This window comes from Protopterus annectens, chromosome 2.part0 (genome assembly GCF_019279795.1).
Source record: "Protopterus annectens isolate FY-2018-M chromosome 2.part0, PAN1.0, whole genome shotgun sequence".
NCBI lineage: Eukaryota > Metazoa > Chordata > Ceratodontiformes > Protopteridae > Protopterus > Protopterus annectens.
The window spans coordinates 621489825-621512442 of record NC_056728.1 but is presented as its reverse complement, the minus strand read 5'-3'; the positions used below and the strand labels follow the sequence as shown (position 1 = coordinate 621512442).

Below are 22618 nucleotides of genomic sequence, written 5' to 3'. Positions count from 1 at the left end.
TTGCTACTAACCTGGAGGTGTGGGTGTCCTTTATGAATATGGACACTCCCCTCCTTTTGTGGTTCGGCCTGGGTTTGGGGGACGAAAAGCATGATACGAGGTATAGCCTGGTAAAGCTGGGGTGCTCTCAGGAGCCTTGAACCAGGTTTCAGTTACTGCACAGACGTCAATGTTCTCCATGCTGAGGAGTGCATCAAGTGCCTGCATCTTGAGATTTAGACTTTTGGCGTTGAGCAGCATTACCCTTAGTTTTTTTCCATTTTTGTTTTCTAAGGAGGTGGGTTTGTCTTTTGAGCCTTGCCTAAAAAAGGCACTATGGGGGTGGCAAGAGCCTTAGCCAATATCCGGAAGCCCAGTGGTGACAGGTGTAAGCCATCCCTTGCGAAGCAGCGTGGCCTGTCCAACATATCATCCCAGGCAGACAGACATTGGATCCCCTTAGAATGACACCAGTACTTGAGCCAATTGTTAAACCTGATCATCTTGTCTTTGTATTGTGGTATCATTCTTGGGGAGGGCAAGATGCTGCTCAGGGTCAGGGTCATACCAGCCTGGGCTACATAATCGGAGAGCTCCTCTATGTCTCTTTTCATGTAGTCCAGGGAGGTACGTCTCAGGTCATTCACACCAGCATGGACAATGACGGAGTCATATTTGTACTTGCTTTGGAGTGACCTGAGTGCATGTGTTATGTGGCGGATCCTAGCTCCCGATAGACAGCTCACAGTCACCTTCTCCTTGTTCAGCCTGGTCAGTGGGACATCAGTGTGTCTGACTATGGAGTCACCTATTACTAGTGTATCAGGCAAGGTGTATGGCCTTAAGGGCTGCGATTGGTTGACACACTGATTTAATGAAGTATGTGTTGCATGTGTTTTGTTTTGAGGTGGTGGATTTTTGGATGCCTGCTTTGGGAGCCTCTGTTGTTTTGGTAAGTTTTTTATTAGAGCCTCCGAGTATGTCTTTGTGTTTTTATGTGTTTGGTTTGCAGTTGTGGTAGGTCTATGTGGGACTGGGATTGTTATGTGTGTGGTTGCCATCTCCTCCTGTCTGGTCATGCCAGTCCTGAGTTGAGAGAGTTCAGCCTCCAGTTTGGCTATATAGTTGCATCTCTCACATGTATTTGTGTTAGTTGGGAGGAGGAGAGGGTTGTCTGTGTACGAGACAATTGTAGCATTGTCTCAAGATGCCCAGATTGACCAGCTGAACTGGAGACGACGCCAGTAATCTACCACTCGACATGCTAGAACAGTATAAGGGAGTGGTATACCTTTAAGGGAAGTGGGTATTCACAGGGGTGGTAAGTAGATGTAGTGCTTTACTTAGTACGAGAGTGCTTACTTAGTAGAGAAGTATTGAGAACAAGCGCTAGGCTTATAATACAGTGAGTAGTCTGGTTATAGAAGTAGAGAAGTATTGAGAACAAGCGCTAGGCTTATAATACAGTGAGTAGTCTGGTTATAGAAGTAGAGAAGTATTGAGAACAAGCGCTAGGCTTATAATACAGTGAGTAGTCTGGTTATAGAAGTAGAGAAGTATTGAGAACAAGCGCTAGGCTTATAATACAGTGAGTAGTCTGGTTATACTAAGAGTAGAGCTTCCTTAAGGGAAAATTTGAAGAACAGACTTGGCGGAGCCAGAAAAAGTTTAACCTTGTTTAACCGGCTATACGCACGACCGCGCAAAGCCGTGCAAACGCAGATTTTAAACAGTGAACTACAAAAGAGCTGGAAATGGTCCCAAACAACCAATTACTACAGCTTCTTGTGCTGAGGTCACTTCCCCCAAGGACAGGTAGGCTGCTCAAGGCTCCCCACTCCCACTGGTGAGCAAAGAAACTTCCTTCTATCCAAGTAAGGTAATGGACAACACAGGAACTACACCACAGCCCAGAATACAGCAATGCCTGTAAACTGGTCTAAACTAGTCGAGGAAGGCGGGAAAACAAGGATTATTTTTTGTTTTATTTGGTAGAAACACATAGAAAATGCAGAAACAGTGATAAATTAGTTACACAGGCTAGCACACTTTAGTGGGCAGCCTCCACAGTTAAATTAATCAAACAAACAAGCAAACTTTCGATCAAATTCGACTAAATGTAACTTTAAGTGCAGATTTTAAAATAATGCAGCAATCAGTTAAAAAACAGTTCAGGCTAGTTCAAGGTAAGCTACAGAAGCTATTTCAAGTGAAAAAAAAGCAAAGATACTTAAATCCAGAAGGTAGTCGCTTTTCTGAGTTCCCTGCTGCTAGGACCACTCTGTAAACCCACGTGGAGCTGGTCTGAGCAGTATAGCCAGAAAAAAACGCCCAGAGGCGGATTTTAAACAGTGAACTACAAAAGAGTTGGAAATGGTCCCAAACAACCAATTACTACAGCTTCTTGTGCTGAGGTCACTTCCCCCAAGGACAGGTAGGCTGCTCAAGGCTCCCCACTTCATTAAAGCTTCCCTGACCGGGAATCGAACCCGGGGCGCGGCGGTAAGAGTGCCGAATCCTAACCACTAGACCACCAGGGACTCCATAGGTAAATTTAGGAGCTCTATCTTCACATGATCTGGCAGGAAATTAACCTGTTGCCACTAGTCATAGGTGACTCGATAATGAGGCAAACTGAAGTCCCACTCACTAGGCTGAATAAGGAGAAAGTACCAGTCAGCTGCCTGTCAGGTGCCAGGATCCACCACATAACGCACGCACTCAAATCCCTCAACAACAGGTACAAATATGACTCTGTCAGTGTACATGTGGGTGTGAATGACCTGAGACGTACCTCCTGAAGAGACAAGAAGGAGCTCTCGGATTATGTTGCCCAGGTGGGCATGACCCTAGCCCTGAGCAGCATTCTACCATCACCCAGAATAAAACCACAGTACAAGCAGAAAATGATCAATTTCAACAACTGGCTAAGTTTCTGGTGTCATTCTAAGGGGATCCAGTGTCTGCCTGGGATGACATGATTAGCAGCCATCGATGCTTTGCCAGAGATGGCCTGCATCTGTCACACCTGGGCTTCCAGATACTGGCCATGGCCCTTGCCGCCCCTATAGTGCCTTTTTTAAGCGGTGTTCCAAAGACCAAATTACCACCGTAACAGCTACAAACAAATGCAATCTGAGGGTCATGCTCCTCAACGCTAAAAGTCTAAATCTGAAACTCCACTCGCTCGAAGCACTCCTTAAAATGGGGAACATCGACATTTGTGCTGTAACAGAGACCTGGTTCAAGGCAGCAGAAAGCACCGCTGCACTACCAGGCTATAACTCATTCCACACCTTTCGGCCCCAGAACTTGGACCGGCGTTGCAAAGGCAGTGGTGTTTCCATATTTATAAAGAATGCACACACCTCCAGACTGGTAGCTCAACAAAACGCATCAGAGATACTTCAGGTGCCGCTACCACTGGGTAAGACAGCAATTCAGGTCGCAGCCTGCTATAGGTCCCCAACAATGTCCCAAGACTCACACTCTACGTTCCTAAGCACACAGGAGAATATTAGGGTCCAACCTAACACTCTCATACTGTGCAACTTCAACTACCCCTCCATTAACTGGGAAAACTACTACGTTTCCTGGAATTCATTAATTCAAATGCCCTGAACCAGCTCATTCTTACCCCCACTAGAGGTAGCAACATCCTTGACCTGGTCATTACTAACATGGGCAAACATTGCTCTAAACCAATAGTTAACTCCTCCCTGGTTAAATCCGACCACAAACTAATCACCCTGGAAATCCACATCCCTCCCACCCCCACAAAGGTAACCACCATAAAAAATTTCTCCAAAGTTAACTTTGGGCTGCTAAAAACAGACGTGGCTAAATTCATGGCACCCATGCAAATGGAGAATAGTTGCATGACCGTTGAATCATACACCAATGCACTGTACAAACACAAACACAAATGCATGGATCTCACCATACCCAATAGAACCAAGCCTCTCTCCTCCAAAAAAAGGAAGCCAATCTGGTAATCCCCTGCCATAAATAAACTCTACAAAAGAAGGAGGAAACTGATGTGGAATAAGGTGAAGTCCCAAGATGGGAAAAACTCCATTATCAGCCTCAAGAAAAAGTTGAGATCCCTCATCAAATCCTCTAAAGATAGCTATGAAAACAGAATTGCAGCAGATCGTAAAGACAACCACAATGCCTTCTATAGTTATGTAAAGAATCTCCATGGCAATACCCAGATTTTCTCTGAGCTACTGCACAATGGTACCTCCTATACCGAGCCAACAAGTATTGCCAATATACTGGGCGACAGATTCAGTGCCAACTTTACCCCCCCCCAAAGGACCAATCACAATACCAGTAGATTGCCAGGCACCCAGTATTACTGCTGCACAGGTTAAAACAGCACTGTCCAAGGCCAAGAATACAGCTTCCATGGGACCTGACAGTATTCCTGGCTGTGTTCTACATGAACTAGAGCGTGAACTGGCACTTCACCTGTGTGCCCTGTTCAATCACAGCCTCACCTCAGGCTTTGTCCCTACCAAATGGTGCACTGCTACAGTCATCCCTCTCCACAAAGCAGGAGTGACTACAGACCCTAGGAACTATCGCCCCATTAGCCCGACAAGTCTGATATGCAAAGCTATGGAACGCATCATCATGGACCTAATAAATAAGGATATAGGGAATCTCCAAACTATGGATCTCACACAGTTTGGTTTTGTGAAGGGTAGATCATGCCTGCCCAACTTGGTCGACTTCTCTGAGTCAGTCACCAGAGCTGTGGATGAAGGCAAGGTAGTTCATACAACCTACCTTGATCTGGCCAGGGCGTTTGATACCATTCCCCATTCAGGAATCATAGAAATACTGACTAAGGTAGGCATCAACCCCTATATCACTAGGTGGGTTTGCAAACTGGCTCAGATAGAACCCACATTGTGAAAGTAGCGGACTCCAAGTCAGACTACCGACTAGTCACAAGGTTCGGTCCTGGGTCCTCTCCTGTTTGGTATCTACTTCTCTGAAGTCCAGACCAACGCAAAGGGTCTCTAGATGACAAAGTTCACAGACGATTGCAAGTTGGGAGCTATTATTAACTCTCCAAGTGATGTTGGCATCCTACAGAAAGACCTCACTGAGACCAACGACTGGTATCAGAACCATGGCCTTAAGCTCAATGCCAAAAAAGTGTCGTCATCCCTTTTGGGAAAAAAACAGTTCCCATGAATTATCACATCGATGGTAGTCCACTGTACACAGAAGGTGTTATAAGACATCTGGGAACACAGGTTGACAGCAGCCTCTCTTTTGACCGCCACATTGCCACTGTGGTCAGAAAGTCCTTCTATGTGGCACATCTCATTACTAAGGGTTTTGCATCCAAGAAGAAAGAGGTCATTGTGTCCCTCTACTCTTCCCTCATTAGGCCAATCATCGAGTACAATGCCCTATTTGACATGTACCTCACTAGACACCTGCAACAACTGGAGAGGCCAGAAAAGTACCTCACAAAGAAGATCCTAGGCCTTAAACACTTCTCCTATATGGACAGACTCAAAAAACTCCAACTATTCTTTGTCTCATATCGCTTACTTAGAGGCAATCTCTGCTTGACATACAAAGCCATGTCTGATCCAGCTTTGTTAGAAATGCTACATCTAAAGAAATCCCAATACCCACACACCACACGCTCCAGTGACCTCAACCCCATTACCACAATCAACAGAACATGCTGGAAGGACAGGTTCATAACCCAGAGTCTACCTTTGCTATGGAACAGACTTCCCATAACATGTCAAACAGAGCACCTCACTGGCCCTCTTCAAGAGGAACCTTGATGAGTGGATGGGAAATAGAAAATTCACCTTGGGGATCACTCCAGTGGCTCTAATCGACAGAGGCACTGGGAACTAAGGTTGGGTGGCACGATGCCAGGTTAATCCTATGGGCTAGGTTTGAAAAGGCTCCAGGGCCATTAGCCTAGTACACACCTATGAACCCATGATGCATCCACTGCATCATAAACACATGCCTTGCAAACGGAGATAAGTCACATAATTCCATCATCTGTTACAGACCCTTATCTATGTTTTCCTTCTGCCTTGGACATCAACTTATCCAGCAGGGACTGATGACTGGGTAAGGATATGGACCTGACACTTTAGGACTTTGAAAGCTAAGGTAACAAAGGTACAGCATTTTTTTCTCAAACATAGTTGAGTATCCTACTCTCCCTCTCACTGGGAATGGGTCCCTGAATGAAGCAGAAGACGATCCCTTGTTGAAATCTAGGGGTACTACAGCTGGGTCAGGCAAATGAGTATTTTAAATGAACTTGAGGGGAAATCCTTAATCGGGTAGAAAAGGTCAAACTTCATGGCAGCAGGCAGAAGGGAATCTATCTTCAGAGGTCCAAGTCACCTGTGACTTAATGGACAGTTAAAGCTTTTGGTTATGGCAGACCCATAACAGCACTATATCTTAGCTGGCCTTGACTGTATTGTTTGGACTCCCACTGACTTTTTCTTTCATCTTATAAAAGGTATAGTCAAAGAAAATATCCTCAGGTGAAGAGGCAGAGGATAAGATGCCCTTGGTGTTGGAGTCCTATGGGAGAGGGAGAGATCTGGCCTACATACACCAGCTCATATGCCTCCAATTCTGGAGTAACAGAATCTTTTATAGCAGCATTTTCTACCTTTCTTCTCCTAGAAGGAACCCCAGCCTCCTGCCCCCAACACCTAAGAAATTTCCAGAGCTTACTGCCTGGACTTCAAAAAGCTAATGAAATTCTTAACGTGCTGGAAAAAATACTGAGAAGTAGTCTGGGACATGGTCTATGCTTAAGATCTGCTTTGGTCTCAGCAGGCTAGTACAGCTGGTTTGGGCTTTGCAGTTTTAGACTTCATCCTATCTGAGTGGACTGCCATAGAAGTTGCAGTTCACAGGTAAGTGATTAAGTCCTCCATTCAACTGTAGGGTACATCCTTTCAAACTAACACAAGTAGATAAAAAGTACAGTTTTGTACCTACCATAAATACAGATGTTCGAAGATCCACATTACTGCAGTCCTAACACTTGGGTAGTCCGCTGTCCCTCGGTCGGCCCGAATATCAGAGTATAAGGCTGACGTCGGTCAGGGCGCATTTGACTGACATCAGAACGTCAGGGTACAAATGCGCATGACCGACGTCATATCCTCAGTCTTTTCTTGCCCCAGATGTCAGAAGACCCTAAAGAAAAAAGGTCCAAACCCATAGGCAACAGCTAAACAAGCAACCAGCCTAACACCAAAAATATGTACAATATATACAATATATACAATAAACACAAAATACCTCAGATGTATAACCCAACCCACACAACCGCCTCAAACTACAGAGGGGAAGGAGGGAGGGTAAATTGGACTGCAGCAATGTGGATCTTCGAACATCTACATTTATGGTAGGTACAAAACTGTACTATGTTCTTCATCTCACATTGCTGCAGTCCTAACACTTGGGTAGAATCCCAAAGCAGAGGTAAGGGAGGATGGCTAAACTATAATGAAGCAGGAGCTGCCAGAATGCCCTGCAACACAGCAGTGGCAAACCCAGCCCTGGATTTAGAGTACAATGGAAGGTGGTAATGCCTAGAGAAGGTATGCACTGAACTCCAAGTGGCTGCCTCCAAAATATCCTTAGTTGCCACCCCTCAAAAAGCTGTTGATGTGGCAGTAGCCCTAGTGGAATGAGGCCTAATCCCAGCTGGAATCTCCTTGCCATGATGGGAATAACAGAAAGCAATGCAAAATCCAATCCACTTAGAAATAGTTTGTTTTGACACGGGCTTGCCCTGAGAGCACAAAGCAAAAGAAACTAATAACTGCTGAGATTGTCTGAACCCTTTAGTTCTGTCCAAATAATATCGCAACTGCCTGTGTACATCTAAAGTGTGCAAAATCTTTTCCCCTTTATTCTGGGGATTTGCATAAAAAGTAGGCAAATGAATAGTTTGGTTTAAAGCCACACTAGAAACCACTTTAGGCATAAAGGAAGGATTAGTACGTAAAGATACCCTGTCCTTATGAAAAATTAAGAAAGGCTCAACTGCCATAAGGGCCTGCAATTCAGAAACCCTTCTTGCAGAGGTAATGGCCAACAAAAAAGCAGTCTTCCATGACAAATATTTCAACTCAGCAGTCGCTGCAGGTTCAAAAGGTTGTAGAGTGAGTTTCTCCAACACAAAATTGAGATCCCAAGCAGGAGTAGGAGCCCTTCGTGGGGGTCTTAAATTCTTTGCCCCTCTAAGAAATTGCTTGAACAAAGGATGAGAAAACAATGGCGGGTCACAGTCATAGTGAGCTGAAATTGCTGCAGCATGAATCTTAATAGAAGAGAAGGACAAACCTTTGTCCAATAACTCAGTAAGATATTGAAGAGCCACACTTAAATTAGGCTCAGAAACATCCAAATCCTTAGCTGCACTCCAAAACAAAAATCTCTTCCATTTATCTGCGTACACTTTCCTTGTACTAGGCCTTCTAGCTTCCAAAATCACATTCAAAACTTGTTGTGGAAGTTGAGACCCTCTATGGCTTAAAACAGAATATGCCATGCTGTTAGGTGAAGAGAGTGAAGTTTGACATTGAGCAAATGACTGTCCTCCTGGGACAACAGATGTGGAATCAAAGGCAAAGGCCATGGAGGCTTCCGGACTAGACTTCTCAGTAGTGGGTACCAGTGCTGCCGAGGCCAGTCTGGTGCTATCAAAATCATCCTTGGCTTGTCCTGTCTGACCTTCAGAAGTACCTTTGAGAGGAGAGGCAGAGGTGGAAAGGCATACACATGAAGACTTGTCCAACTGAAAGAAAGAGTATCCACTTTCCAAGCTGTGGGATGATACCGCTTTGTGCAAAACTTTGGCAGCTGGTGGTTTAGTGGAGAAGCGAACAGATCTATGTCTGGAGTTCCCCAGGACACTGTCAATTTCTGAAATACATGAAGATCCAGTTTCCACTCGTGGGGATCCATGATTTGTCTGCTTAACACATCTGCTAAGGAGTTCTGTGCTCCTGGCAGAAACCTTGCCTGAAGATTGAGCTGTAAACTGAGAGCAGTCTCCCACAAAATCATTGCTTGCCTGCATAGAGGATAAGAATGCGTTCCCCCTTGCTTGTTGATGTACCACATGACAGTTGTGTTGTCTGTTAGAATCAACACCTGCCCTGGAAGAAGTAACTTCTTGAAAGCCATTAATGCAAACTGGACTGCTAACATCTCCTTCATGTTGATATGCAGATGTTGTAGTCTGGCAGGCCACTTGTCTTGTATCCACTTTCCATTCAGATGAGCTCCCCAAGCTTTGTCTGAGGCATCTGTCGTTAAAATCTGACTCGCCTCTGGCCGGGTCACAGAGAGTCCCTTGTTTAGGTGACATTCCTGAGCCCACCACAAAAATTCCTTTTGAATGCAAGGTAGTATTTGAATGACAGTGTCCAGATCCTGGCAGTGCTGTGTCCATACATTTTTGAGATACCATTGTAGCTTCCTCATATGCAGTTTGGCATTGGGAAGCACCAGAATACAAGATGCCATGAACCCTAAGGCTTGAAGGACTGTCCTTGCAGTCAGCCCGGACTGATGAGATAGTTGATGGAAGTAAAGGGAAAGACTCTTTTGTTTGTCCGGGGTTAAAAGGCCATCTGGGATGCTGTATTCAGTCTCACACCCAGAAAGCACATGTCCTGAGAGGGTACTAGACTGGACTTTATTTCGCTCACAGAATACCCTAGGCATCTTAGCACTGCTATCACATATTCCAAATGATGAAGAAGCTCTTCCCTTTCTTGAGCCAGAATCAGGCAGTCGTCCAAATAAGGATAGATTTGTATTCCTTTTAGCCTGAAGAAAGCTATCACTGGAGCCAGAACTTTCGTGAACACTCTGGGCGCAGTAGATAAGCCAAAGGGCAATGCAGAGAACTGATAGTGAGAATTCCCAGCTCGAAAACGCAGATACTTCCTGCAACTTAGTCTGATAGGAACATGAAGGTAAGCCTCCTTGAGATCCAAAGTTACCATCCAATGATCTTTGCCCAGCAGAGGTAAAAGCTGCTGCAACGCCAACATTTTGAACTTGGGAATGTCCAGATAAGTGTTGAGGATGGATAAATCCAAAATTGGTCTCCACGTGTTCCCCTTCTTTGGCACTAGGAACAGGCGAGAATAAAATCCTAGGCCCCTTTCTGGCATGGGAACCGGCTGTATGGCCCCTATTTGGAGTAACAGTGTAATTTGCTTGTGAGCCTCCAGTCTTTGTGGAGGAGGAATGTCTGGCATGCCTTTGAAAGGAGGCAAGGTATGGAAATAAAACCTGTAACCGTGATGTATGATATCCAGTACCCATTTGTCTTGGGTAATCAAACTCCAATTTTCTTTGAAAAGTGCCAGCCTTCCTCCCAAAGGTGCCGCCAGGCGAAGGCTCTGGCAGCTGAAAAGGTAGGTCATTGGGTCTGTTTACGAAAGGACTGACCCCTGCCCTCACTCAAGACTGTGCAGGAGAACTCCCTGTTCTAGGCCTAAAAGAGCCCTGACCTCTGCCCCTGCCACGCCTAGATCTACCCCTAGACTGGGAATCATAAGAAGGATACGCCCACCCCTTAGTAGGCCAATTTCTACTAAACTTTGGAGGCTGAACCTGCAAAAATCTTTAACAGTCTGCATAGACTTAGCCTTGTCTTCCATTTTCTTTAAAACTGCATCAACAGGAGAACCAAACAAGACATCAGATTGCAAAGGGCATCCAAAATCCTAGTTTTAACATGGTCAGATAGATTTTGATCCTCAGCCAGGCGTGCCTGCGAAGAACTGACCCAGTGGCAGCCACCCTAGAGGAGGCCTGTACAGCATCAAAACCACATTGCAAAGAATGCTTACCCACCTGTTCAGAAACATGCACTAAATCCTGTAACTCTTTACAATCAATACCTTCCGCCAGAGCATCAACCTTAGATTTCAACTGTGAAAGCAGATAATTTTGATATTTTAACATATGAAACTGGCAATTCAAAGCTCTCATGGCTAGGGTGGAAGAAGTATAAACTTTCTTTCCCCATCTATCCAAGGCCCTGGCCTCCTTATCTGCAGGAACCGGATTCTTGACAACAGAAGCCTTAACACCCTTGGGCCCCTGGCTAACAGTCTCTGGGTCTGCCCTAGGACTCTTAAAAAGATACTTATGAGCTTCAGGCACCCTGTAATACCTATCTGGTTTAACAGGAGCAGGAGGCAAGGAATCAGGATTAAGAGAAGCCTCCGCAAACACATCTTCCACCACAGTCAAAACAGGAGGTATAGCCAAAGGCCTATGCTGGGGTAAAACAAAACTCCTAAGCCTTTTCCTGGAGTCAGAGAAGTCCTGACCTTCCCATTTAAAATGCTCTCTCATTGAGTGAAGGGTCTCTGAAAAAGAAAAATCCTCAGGAGGAGAAGCAGAAGGAGTAGAATCATCCACATCAGAATCAGAATAATGGGAATACTCCTGCAAGTCTTCAGCCGAAGACTCAGACACATCCGAAGCCTGCTCATAATCCCCCAACACTGGCTCCATCCTAGGCCTCTTATCAGGAGGGGGCATAGAGCCTCTAATTAAAGTAATTAAATCTTCTGCCATTTTAAGCATGTGTTTCTTGGGCACAGAACCTGAAGAACTAGGAGTGACACCCACAGCAGCCAAACTAGACCTGCCTCTAGGAGAAGCCTTGGAAGCAGAAAGAGAGGGCCTAGACACCTTAGGAAGGGAGGGGAGTAAAGTAACCTGAGAAGCCCCTGTAGCCTGACTTGCCTCCTGGGAGGCCACATCCTGTAAAAGCAGAGTTTCTCCCTGTGACTCCAGAGAGGCCTCCGTCGGAACCACCGGTACCACTGACGCCTCTAAAGAACCGGTGTCCGGTTCGGACGACTCCTCTAACCTAGGTTTAACAGCCTTGTCCTTGCGCTTCTTTGAGGAAGCCGGCGTCGGAGCATCCGACGGCATTTTGTAATTGCACCGCTTCCCAAAGACCAACCTGGCACAATCCAACCTCCGCTTTATAGTGCGCTTATTGAACCTAGCACAAAAGCGGCACCCAACAACGTCGTGCTCAGGTCCCAAACAAGGTATACACAAATTATGGTAATCCCTATGCGGTATCTGTTTCCCACAAGAAATACAGTTATTCACTTTTCTGACATCCAGTAAACCACTGAGGCAAGAAAAACCAAAATATTCCCAACGGGTACTTAACCAACTCTGACTTCGGTCTGAAACTCAATTGAAAAATTTCAGAACGCCGAACGGCACTTGCAACACTGCTTCTGCATCGGACCATGCGGCAAAAAAGACTGAGGATATGACGTCGGTCATGCGCATTTGTACCCTGACGTTCTGATGTCAGTCAAATGCGCCCTGACCGACGTCAGCCTTATACTCTGATATTCGGGCCGACCGAGGGACAGCGGACTACCCAAGTGTTAGGACTGCAGCAATGTGAGATGAAGAACATCCTTCACCCTCACCATCTCTCTCAACTGTCCAGATTCCTGTAATATGTCTAGACATTCACCTCTGTTCCTCACAAAATCTGTGGTTTTCTAGCAAATCAATGAAGACTGAAGTAATTAAATAATGAAACATGTGGGTTTCAGACTTAACATCCTTCACAAAAAGCATGCCAACATGAATCCTGTTATTCTAGCAACTTTCTAAGAGTAATATTTAAAATATGTCCCTATATTTAAGCCGTCGTCCCTCCCATTATTTTAGACTTTGTCCAGATTTACTGTACTAAGAGGATGCAAGGTATACCCCTCACTAATAACAAATTGGGCATAGCAGACAGGGCTCAGACAGGCCTCATAGACCACTACTGTATTGATTGCTTTGGTCTAGGGAGGCATGGTGGCATACCAGAGACCTCGGCTGAAACCAGCCACAAAAACAGGGGGCAGGGGAGCTGCAAACGAAATTCACGAAGTTCGGCGTCAGCAGATGTATGAAAACTGTCAGTATCACCATAGACTGTACTCAGTTTTCCAATGGGTCTCCTGATACCACTTTTCTGAGTGTTTGTATTTCTGAAGGAGGATCCGAGAGGCTTTTACTGATGTCACTGGAGTTATGGGACAAGGTGTGTGACCTCTTGTGAACTGCATACTCCTGGAGAGACTTTGGTCCCCTCCTAATTTTTCTGAAGATTAAACTAGCACTTGCTGGATAGCCAACCACATCATGCTTCAGGCCTAGGCAGAAAAGACAATGAATGCGTAATCTACACAGCTCCTTTACATATACTTCAATATCACAATGGCTATCAGACAGTGACAGTACAGTTATTACCACAAATAAAAATCTGAAAGAACTTCGACTGTGGGGTACTCATCCCTTCTCTGAAGGCAGGCTGAATAACTATACTGATAATGTTTACATAACATGTGGCCAAACTGAACACCGCAACAAGAAAGATCCAAAGAGGTGGCATTGGACAATGAATCTCTTGTATCACCATCATCTGAGCGGGGGGGGGACTAAGATGAGGCATATGACAATGCATTGAGAAATGTCTTCTGGATAGCGCTGTAACTGTACAGGGTACATGTTTTCTGAGGTGTCAGAATTTTGTCTGTATGCCTTGTGTTAAGTTGAATGCTACAAATGTCTTTCTCTCTTGCAGACAAGTGAAAGCACAGGGGTACTTATAAATGGAGCATCAGCTAGGTGCAACTTCAGCAGTGCTGCAAGTATTTTAACTGACAGCAGTGTTCGAGCAAATGTTGACTTTTATTACAAAGCTCTGAATACACTGGTTTAGTCTATGACCCCATCCTCACCGAATGTCAACAGTTTTTGACAATGACTGAAAGGTTGAGATAATGGACAGAAGCAACACAAATGAGGTTCCTCTACAGGATATGTGGGGTCCCTCTCCATGACAAAGTCATCACTGGCTATGTAGGAAGATTTCACAATGCAGCCACTGTTCCTTTGTGATGAAAGCATTCAGCTGTGGCAGTCTGGGCAAATTGTGAGGATGTCCCCTAGATACCTCCTGTGTGAAGTGAAGCAGGCATGACATCCCATTAGAAAAACCCAGGAGAGACCTTGGACATGTCAAATGGAATACAGCTCCTACCCTCTCTGGGAACTCCTGAGAGAGTTAGTGGATCATATGTAGACTGTTGCTTACTGCGGTGGTGGTGCTGCGGTAGCGTTGTCGCCTCCCAGTAAGACGCTGTCCGGTTCGATTCTCAGCTAGAATGTCTTCTGCAATGTCTTCTGCGTGGAGACATGCGTGAATGGGCGTACGTTCGTTGAAGGTTGTGCGTCAGAGCTGGCAACTCGGTACGTAAAAATCAACTTCCAATCATTAGCGGACCAGAGTTCCGCTGTGGCGACCCCTAACCAGGAAAAGCCGAAAGACACAACAACATGTAGACTGTTGCTTATTCTATGGACGTCTGGCTTTGCATGCTGTGCCTGAACCTGCACTAACCTTTATTAACACAAACAGAATACAATAAAATATACACTTACTACATTTAAAGTGTACTTTAAACATTCTAGAAATGGCTGATTTCTGAATAGTTGGATAATTAATGTTACAAGTCACATCACACAAACAGTGACATCTGCTTATAACAGACTATTTACATATGGACTGAGTGAAGTTTGCTAAACTGTCAATAGTCAAAAACAAACTAAGCAGTAGTTGTAATACAGTTATTTTCAATGGGAGAGGATGAATCTATGTGCTATTTTCCTTTACTTTGTTGAAACCAAGATTTTTTTTTTCATCAGAGGCTCGTGGTCAAATCAGTTATAGTTTTTTCTACAGTCTACAGATTTGTTTCAACATTGCATATTTGGGTACTCCACTGGGCTTTTATTTCTCTCTTTCCACTTAAGACCAATTCTCTGTGAATACTTATATGAATAATGCCTCAATAAATTTCAGCTATACATGCTACTAACATATATGTGAATCTTAAAGCTACGCGTCAGTTCAAGGTCTCACCTTTTGGAAGCAGTGGAATTAGTCCGTCGAAGCTATTAGCATTGTCTAACCAGCCATGCAGGCAGAGCACTGGACGCCCCTGTGGAGGGCCACAGCTCTTGGCTGCTATGTGACCCCAAGGAACAGCAAACTTAAATTCTTTGAACAAACCTGAAAGATATGAATATATCACTTTAAACAGAGTCACTACACAAAACAATATCAGACAGTTTCATAGGACAAAAATGGTCTTTTCTGCTCCTCCATCTACTTGTCACAGAACAAACAAACTTATTATCGGCCTTTAAAAATGCCTGTGGTGGTACCAGGCATACTTCTTTGGATATATTCATTTTTTGCTGTTGACGCTGTGGGTGCTTTTGTCCTTTTAACTGCCTATTGGACTTTCTAAATCCAAAATATAATTACATACTTATTTACTGTTTAATACAATTAAAAATACATTTTAATATATATTACAATATTAATACACAATAAATAAAAACATAAAAAATATACAGTTGCTTGCCAGTAGGACCCAACATAAAATCATAGAAAACCTTGAATTGTGATCAAATCATCTAATTTAAACCAGGATAGGTACGAGTCCCTAAATTAACTATCAGTTTTTGTTATTCATAATCTAAATTCTTATGTTTTTGAGTCTTAGTAGCATATGAAGTCAAAATGACTGTCTAAACCAACAAAGGCAAAACAGCCCCTTCATATTTTAATGTTTATGCAGGGCAATTCTCCCCCTTTTACATTTCAAATCACTCTGGTATGACAATATCCTTAGCTTCCACATGAGAGATGTCTGCCCCACATAAAATGCCACACACCAGCACAGTGTCATACATACTACCCACTCAGTGGTGCAATTTATAAAGATTTTAATATCATAAACCCAAGTGGTATTCACTGATGTAAAACAACTGATCTTACATCTTATCACACTGGGTACAATTCCCATTTGCAGAACTACCATAAACCAGATTTTATTAATGCAGGACAGTTCTTATACTTCTCTTAAATCTATAAAAAAAAACAAGCAATATTCTAACCTCTTCTATTGGGTAAATTACATTCATCTTCTAAAATTTCTCTAAAAAGAATTACAAAACAAAAATTACCAATATTTATTTAAACTGCTCTAATCATAAAAGTAGTACTGCCATATGTACTAATAAATCTCACCATGTTTCTTTTTGAATATTAGATTGCCTATCTAATGTCTTAACTTGATTCAGACCATCTTCTACCAACTGTAGTTTATAAGAAACTTTTTTTTTTCATCAAAACTGCTCGTTTATTATATGCATCTTCAGTGCTACATATGCATCTTAATAATATTCCATATGCACAGATGTCAAGGTTAAACTATACGACTGGGGTGATACCTAGTAGCATTCAACAAAGCATTTCTATGGAAAGCTTTTATACATATAACTGTACTAACAGTACCATCTATTAATGTAGTCACCAACACATCTAAAAATGGACTCACAAATAAGTCAAAAGGTACAAGTGAAATGAATGCCCACTTCATTATTATTTAGACATTCAACAAAGCAATGCGAATTTTGTGCATCAACTTTCCATAATACTCAACAGTCATCAAGGTATAGTCTCCAAAGTTCCAAATATTGTAAACAAACAGTTTCTTTGTTATAAATATATTTTAACTCAACATACCCCATAAATACGTCAGCATAAATGAAGGCAAATATTGCTCCCATTCCTGTGTCCCTCAACTGTAAATAACATTTGTCAGAATGACAGAAAATATTTTTCGTTGATACTATTTCCAACAATTCTAACAAAAAAGTACAGTTTTGTACCTACCATAAATGTAGATGTTCGAAGATCCACATTGCTGCAGTCCTTACACTTGGGTAGTCCGCTGTCCTCGGTCGGCCCGAATATCAAAGTATAAGGCTGACGTCGGTCAAGGCGCATTAGACTGACATCAGGACGTCAGGGTACAAATGCGCATGACCGACGTCATATCCTCAGTCTTTTCTTGCCCCAGATGTCAGAAGACCCTACAAAGAAAGGTCAAAACCAAAAGACAGCAAACAACCAACCAACCACCCTTGCACTAATAATATGTACAATATATACAATATACACAATATTTACAACCCAACCCACACAACCGCCTCTAACTACAGAGGGAAGGAGGGAGGTAATTGGACTGCAGCAATGTGGATCTTCGAACAACTACATTTATGGTAGGTACAAAACTGTACTATGTTCTTCATCTCACATTGCTGCAGTCCTTACACTTGGGTAGAATCCCAAAGCAGAGATAAGGGAGGATGGCAAAACTATAAAGAAGCAGGAGCTGCCAAAATGCCCTGTAAAACAGCAGTGGCAAAACCAGCCCTAGATTTAGAGTAAAGTGGAAGGTGAAAATGCTTTGAGAAAGTATGCACTGAACTCCAAGTAGCTGCCTCCAAAATATCTTTAGTTGCCACCCCTCTTAAAAAGGCTGTCGAAGTGGCAGTAGCCCTAGTGGAATGAGGCCTAATCCCAGCTGGAATCTCCTTGCCATGATGGGAATAACAGAAAGCAATGCAAAACCCAATCCACTTAGAAATAGTTTGTTTTGATACAGGCTTGCCCTGAGAACTCAAAGCAAAAGAAACAAATAACTGCTGAGACTGCCTGAACTCTTTAGTTCTGCTCAAATAATATCGTAACTGCCTGTGTACATCTAAAGTGTGCAAAATCTTTTCCCCTTTATTTTGGGGATTTGCATAAAAAGTAGGCAAATGAATAGTTTGGTTTAAAGCCACACTAGAAACCACTTTAGGCATAAAGGAAGGATTAGTACGCAAAGATACCCTATCCTTATGGAAAATTAAGAAAGGCTCAACTGCCATAAGGGCCTGCAATTCAGAAACCCTTCTTGCAGAGGTAATGGCCAACAAAAAAGCAGTCTTCCATGACAAATATTTCAACTCAGTAGTAGCTGCAGGCTCAAAAGTTTGTAGAGTGAGTTTCTCCAACACAAAATTGAGATCCCAAGCAGGAGTAGGAGCTCTACGTGGGGGTCTTATATTCTTTGCCCCTCTAAGAAATTGCTTGAACAAAGGATGAGAAAACAATGGTGGGTCACAGTCATAGTGAGCCAAATTGCTGCAGCATGAACCTTAATAGAAGAGAAGGACAAACCTTTGTCCAGTAACTCAGTAAGATATTGAAGAGCCACACTTAAATTAGGCTCAGAAACATCAAAATCCTTTGCTGCACTCCAAAATAAAAATCTCTTCCATTTATCTGCGTACACTTTCCTTGTACTAGGCCTTCTAGCTTCCAAAATAACATTCAAAACTTGTTGTGGAAGCTGAGACCCTTTATGGTTCAAAACAGAATATGCCAGGCTGTTAGGTGAAGAGAGTGAAGTTTGACATTGAGTAAATGACTGTCCTCCTGAGACAACAGGTGTGGAATCGAAGGCAAAGGCCATGGAGGCTCCCGTACCAGACTTCTCAGTAATGGGTACCAGTGCTGTCGAGGCCAATCTGGAGCTATTAAAATCATCCTTGGCTTGTCCTGTCTGACCTTTAGGAGTACCTTTGGGAGGAGAGGCAGAGGTGGAAAGGCATACACATGAAGATTGCTCCAATTGAAAGAAAGAGCATCCACTTTCCAAGCTGTGGGATGAAACCTTTTCGTGCAAAACTTTGGCAGCTGGTGGTTTAGTGGAGAAGCAAACAGATCTATGTCTGGAGTTCCCCATGACACTGTCAATTTCTGAAATACATGAGGATCCAATTTCCACTCGTGGGGATCCATAATTGCCTGCTCAACACATCTGCTAAGGAGTTCTGTGCTCGGCAGAAACCTTGCCTGAAGATTTAGCTGTAAACTGAGAGCAGTCTCCCACAAAATCATTGCTTGCCTGCATAGAGGATAAGAATGTGTTCCCCTTGCTTGTTGATGTACCACATGACAGTTGTGTTGTCTGTTAGAATCAACACCTGCCCTGGAAGAAGTAACTCCTTGAAAGCTATTAATGCAAACTGGACTGCTAACATCTCCTTCAGGTTGATATGTAGATGTTGTAGTCTGGCAGGCCACTTGTCTTGTATCCACTTTCCATTTAGATGAGCTCCCCAAGCTTTGTCTGAGGCATCTGTCGTTAGAATCTGACTCGCCTCTGGCCGGGTCACAGAGAGTCCCTTGTTTAGGTGACATTCCTGAGCCCACCACAAAAATTCCTTTTGAATGCAAGGTATTATTTGAATGACAGTGTCCAGATCCTGGCAGTGCTGTGTCCATACATTTTGAGATACCATTGTAGCTTCCTCATATGCAGTTTGGCATTGGGAAGCACCAGAATACAAGATGCCATGAACCCCAAGGCTTGAAGGACTGTCCTTGCAGTCAGCCTGGACTGATGAGACAATTGATGAAAGTAAAGGGAAAGATTCTTTTGTTTGTCCGGGGTCAAAAAGGCCATCTGGGATGCTGTATTCAGTCTTACACCCAGAAAGCACATGTCCTGAGAGGGTACTAGACTGGACTTTATTTCGTTCACAGAATACCCCAGGCATCTTAGCACTGCTATCACATATTCCAAATGATGAAGAAGCTCGTCCCTTCCTTGAGCCAGAATCAGGCAATCGTCCAAATAGGGATAGATCTGTATTCCTCTTAGCCTGAAGAAAGTTATCACTGGAGCCAGAACTTTCGTGAACACTCTGGGCGCAGTAGATAAGCCAAAGGGCAATGCAGTGAACTGATAATGAGAAGTCCCAGCTCGAAAATGCAGATACTTCCTGCAACTCAGTCTGATAGGAACATGAAGGTAAGCCTCCTTGAGATCTAAAGTTACCATCCAATGATCTTTGCCCAGCAGGGGTAAAAGCTGTTGTAACGTCAACATTTTGAACTTGGGAATGTTCAGATAAGTGTTGAGGATAGATAAATCCAAAATTGGTCTCCACGTGTTCCCCTTCTTTGGTACTAGGAACAGGCGAGAATAAAATCCTAGGCCCACTTCTGGCATAGGGACTGGCTGAATGGCCCCTATTTGAAGTAACAGAGAAATTTGTTTGTGAGCCTCTATTCTTTGCTGAGGAGGAACGTCTGGCATGCCTTTGAAAGGAGGCAAGGTATGGAAATAAAACCTGTAACCTTGGTGTATGATATCCAATACCCATCTGTCTTGGGTAATTAAACTCCAATTTTCCTTGAAAAGTGTCAACCTTCCTCCCAAAGGTGCTGCCAGACGAGAAGGCTCTGGCAGCTGAAATGGTAGGTCATTGGGTCTGTTTACGAAAGGACTGACCCCTGCCCTCACCAGAAGACTGTGCAGGTGAACTCACTTTTCTAGGCCTGAAAGAGACCTGAGCACTGCCACTAACACGACTAGATCTACACCTAGACTGGGAATCATAAGAAGGATACGCCCACCCCTTGGCAGGCCAATTTCTACTAAACTCGGAGGCTGAACCTGCAAAAAATCTTTAACAGTCTGCATAGACTTAGCCTTGTCTTCCATTTTCTTTAAGACTGCCTCAACAGGTGAACCAAACAACACATCAGATTGTAAAGGAGCATCTAAAATCCGTGTCTTAACATGGTCAGATAAATTCTGATCCCTCAGCCAGGCGTGCCTGCGAAGAACTGACCCAGTGGCAGCCACCCTAGAGGAGGCCTGTACAGCATCAAAACCACATTGCAAGGAATGCTTACCCACCTGTTCAGAAACATGTACTAAATCTTGTAACTCTTTACACTCAATACCTTCCGCCAGAGCATCTACCTTAGACTTCAATTGAGAAAGTAGATAGTTTTGGTATTTCAACATGTGAAACTGGCAATTCAAAGCCCTCATAGCAAGGGTGGAAGAAGTATAGACTTTCTTTCCCCATCTATCCAAAGCCCTGGCCTCTTTATCTGGAGGAACCGGATTTTTAACAACAGAAGCCTTAACACCCTTAGGCCCCTGACTAACAGTTTCTGGGTCCGCCCTAGGACTCTTAAAAGATACTTATGAGCTTCAGGCACCCTGTAATACCTATCCGGTTTAACAGGAGCAGGAGGCAAAGAATCAGGATTAAGAGAAGCCTCTGCAAACACATCTTCCACAACATCCAGAACAGGAGGTATAGCCAAAGGCCTATGCTGGGGTAAAAGTAAAAATTCCCTAAGCCTTTTCCTGGAATCAGAGAAGTCCTGACCTTCCCACTTAAAATGCTCCCTCATGGAATGAAGAGTCTCTGAAAAATAAAAATCCTCAGGAGGAGAAGCAGAAGGAGTAGAATCATCCACATCAGAATCAGAATAAGGAGAATACTCCTGCAAGTCTTCAGCCAAGACTCTGAAACATCCAAGCCTGCTCAAAACTCCCAACTCAGGTTCCACCCTAGGTCTCTTATCAGGAGGGGCAAAGAACCTCTAATCAAAGTAATCAAATCTTCTGCCATTTTAAGCATATGCTTCTTGGGCACAGATCCTGAAGAACTAGGAGTGACACCAACTGAAGCTAAACCTGGCCTGCCTCTGGGAGAAGCCTTGGAAACAGAAGGAGAAGGCCTAACCACCCTAGGAAGGGAGGGAGTACAGTAACCTGAGAGGCCCCTTCAGCCTGACCTGCCTCCTGAGAGGCCACATCCTGCAATAACAAAGTCTCCCCTGGGACTCCAGAGAAACCTCCGGTGGAACCCCGGCCCACCGACACCTCTAAAGAACCGGCGTCCGCACGGACGGCTCTTCTTGCCTGGGCTTAGCTGCTTTGTCCTTGCGCTTCTTGAAGAAGCGGCGCCGGAGCATCCGACGGCATATTATAATTGCACCGCTTCAAGACTAACCTGGCACAATCTAACCTTCTCTTAATAGTGCGCTTATTGAATCTAGCACAAAAGCGACACCCCACAACGTCGTGCTCAGGCCCTAAACAAGGAATACACAGAGTATGATAATCTCTATGCGGTATCGGTTTCCCACAAGAAATACAGTTATTCACTTTTTCTGACATCCGGTAAACCACTGAGGCAAGAAAAAACTAAAATATTCCCCAACGGGGTACTTAGCCAACTTTGACTCGGTCTGAAACTCCGAATTCAAATTTCAGAACGCCGAACGGCACTTGCAACGCTGCTTCTGCATCGGACCATGCGGCAAAAAAGACTGAGGATATGACGTCGGTCATGCGCATTTGTACCCTGACGTCCTGATGTCAGTCTAATGTGCCTTGACCGACGTCAGCCTTATACTTTGATATTCGGGCCGACCGAGGACAGCGGACTACCCAAGTGCAAGGACTGCAGCAATGTGAGATGAAGAACATCACAGAACATTTCTGAGTATAAATTTCAGTAAAATTCAAATAGTACTCAACTGCCTCTATACCATATATATGTGGTATCGAGCTATATAAAGAGGTCGCATCTAAAGACAACATACAAGTACTGGTTTCAGTTTAAATATCCTCCAATATCACAAAAAAAATCACTTGAATCTTTAATGCAAGATGGAAGATGCGTCGATAAAGATTTCAAACAAACTTCTAAATATGGTGAAAAATGTTCCATCAAAGAATAACAAATGCCATGTACTATAGCATGGGCCAGGTGTAGGCTTGATCAACTTATGTGCTTTTGGAACTAAATAAAACATTGTCTGGTCAGA

The 22618-nt window shown here is 43.8% G+C and overlaps 1 protein-coding gene and 1 non-coding gene across 5 annotated transcripts in view; both read right to left on the bottom strand.

Moving 5' to 3' along the window:
• SERHL2 (serine hydrolase like 2) overlaps positions 1-22618 on the bottom strand; it is a 1152218-nt gene that overhangs the window by 929575 nt on the left and 200025 nt on the right. For all 4 annotated transcript variants that reach the window (XM_044060988.1, XM_044060991.1, XM_044060989.1 and 1 more), the window contains exon 3: positions 14993-15142. In XM_044060988.1, coding sequence (XP_043916923.1) covers positions 14993-15142 — 150 coding nt within the window. The remainder of the gene's footprint in view (positions 1-14992; positions 15143-22618) is intronic.
• On the bottom strand, positions 2448-2519 carry TRNAK-CUU. Its single transcript has one exon. It is a non-coding gene; the product is annotated as a tRNA-Lys (tRNA).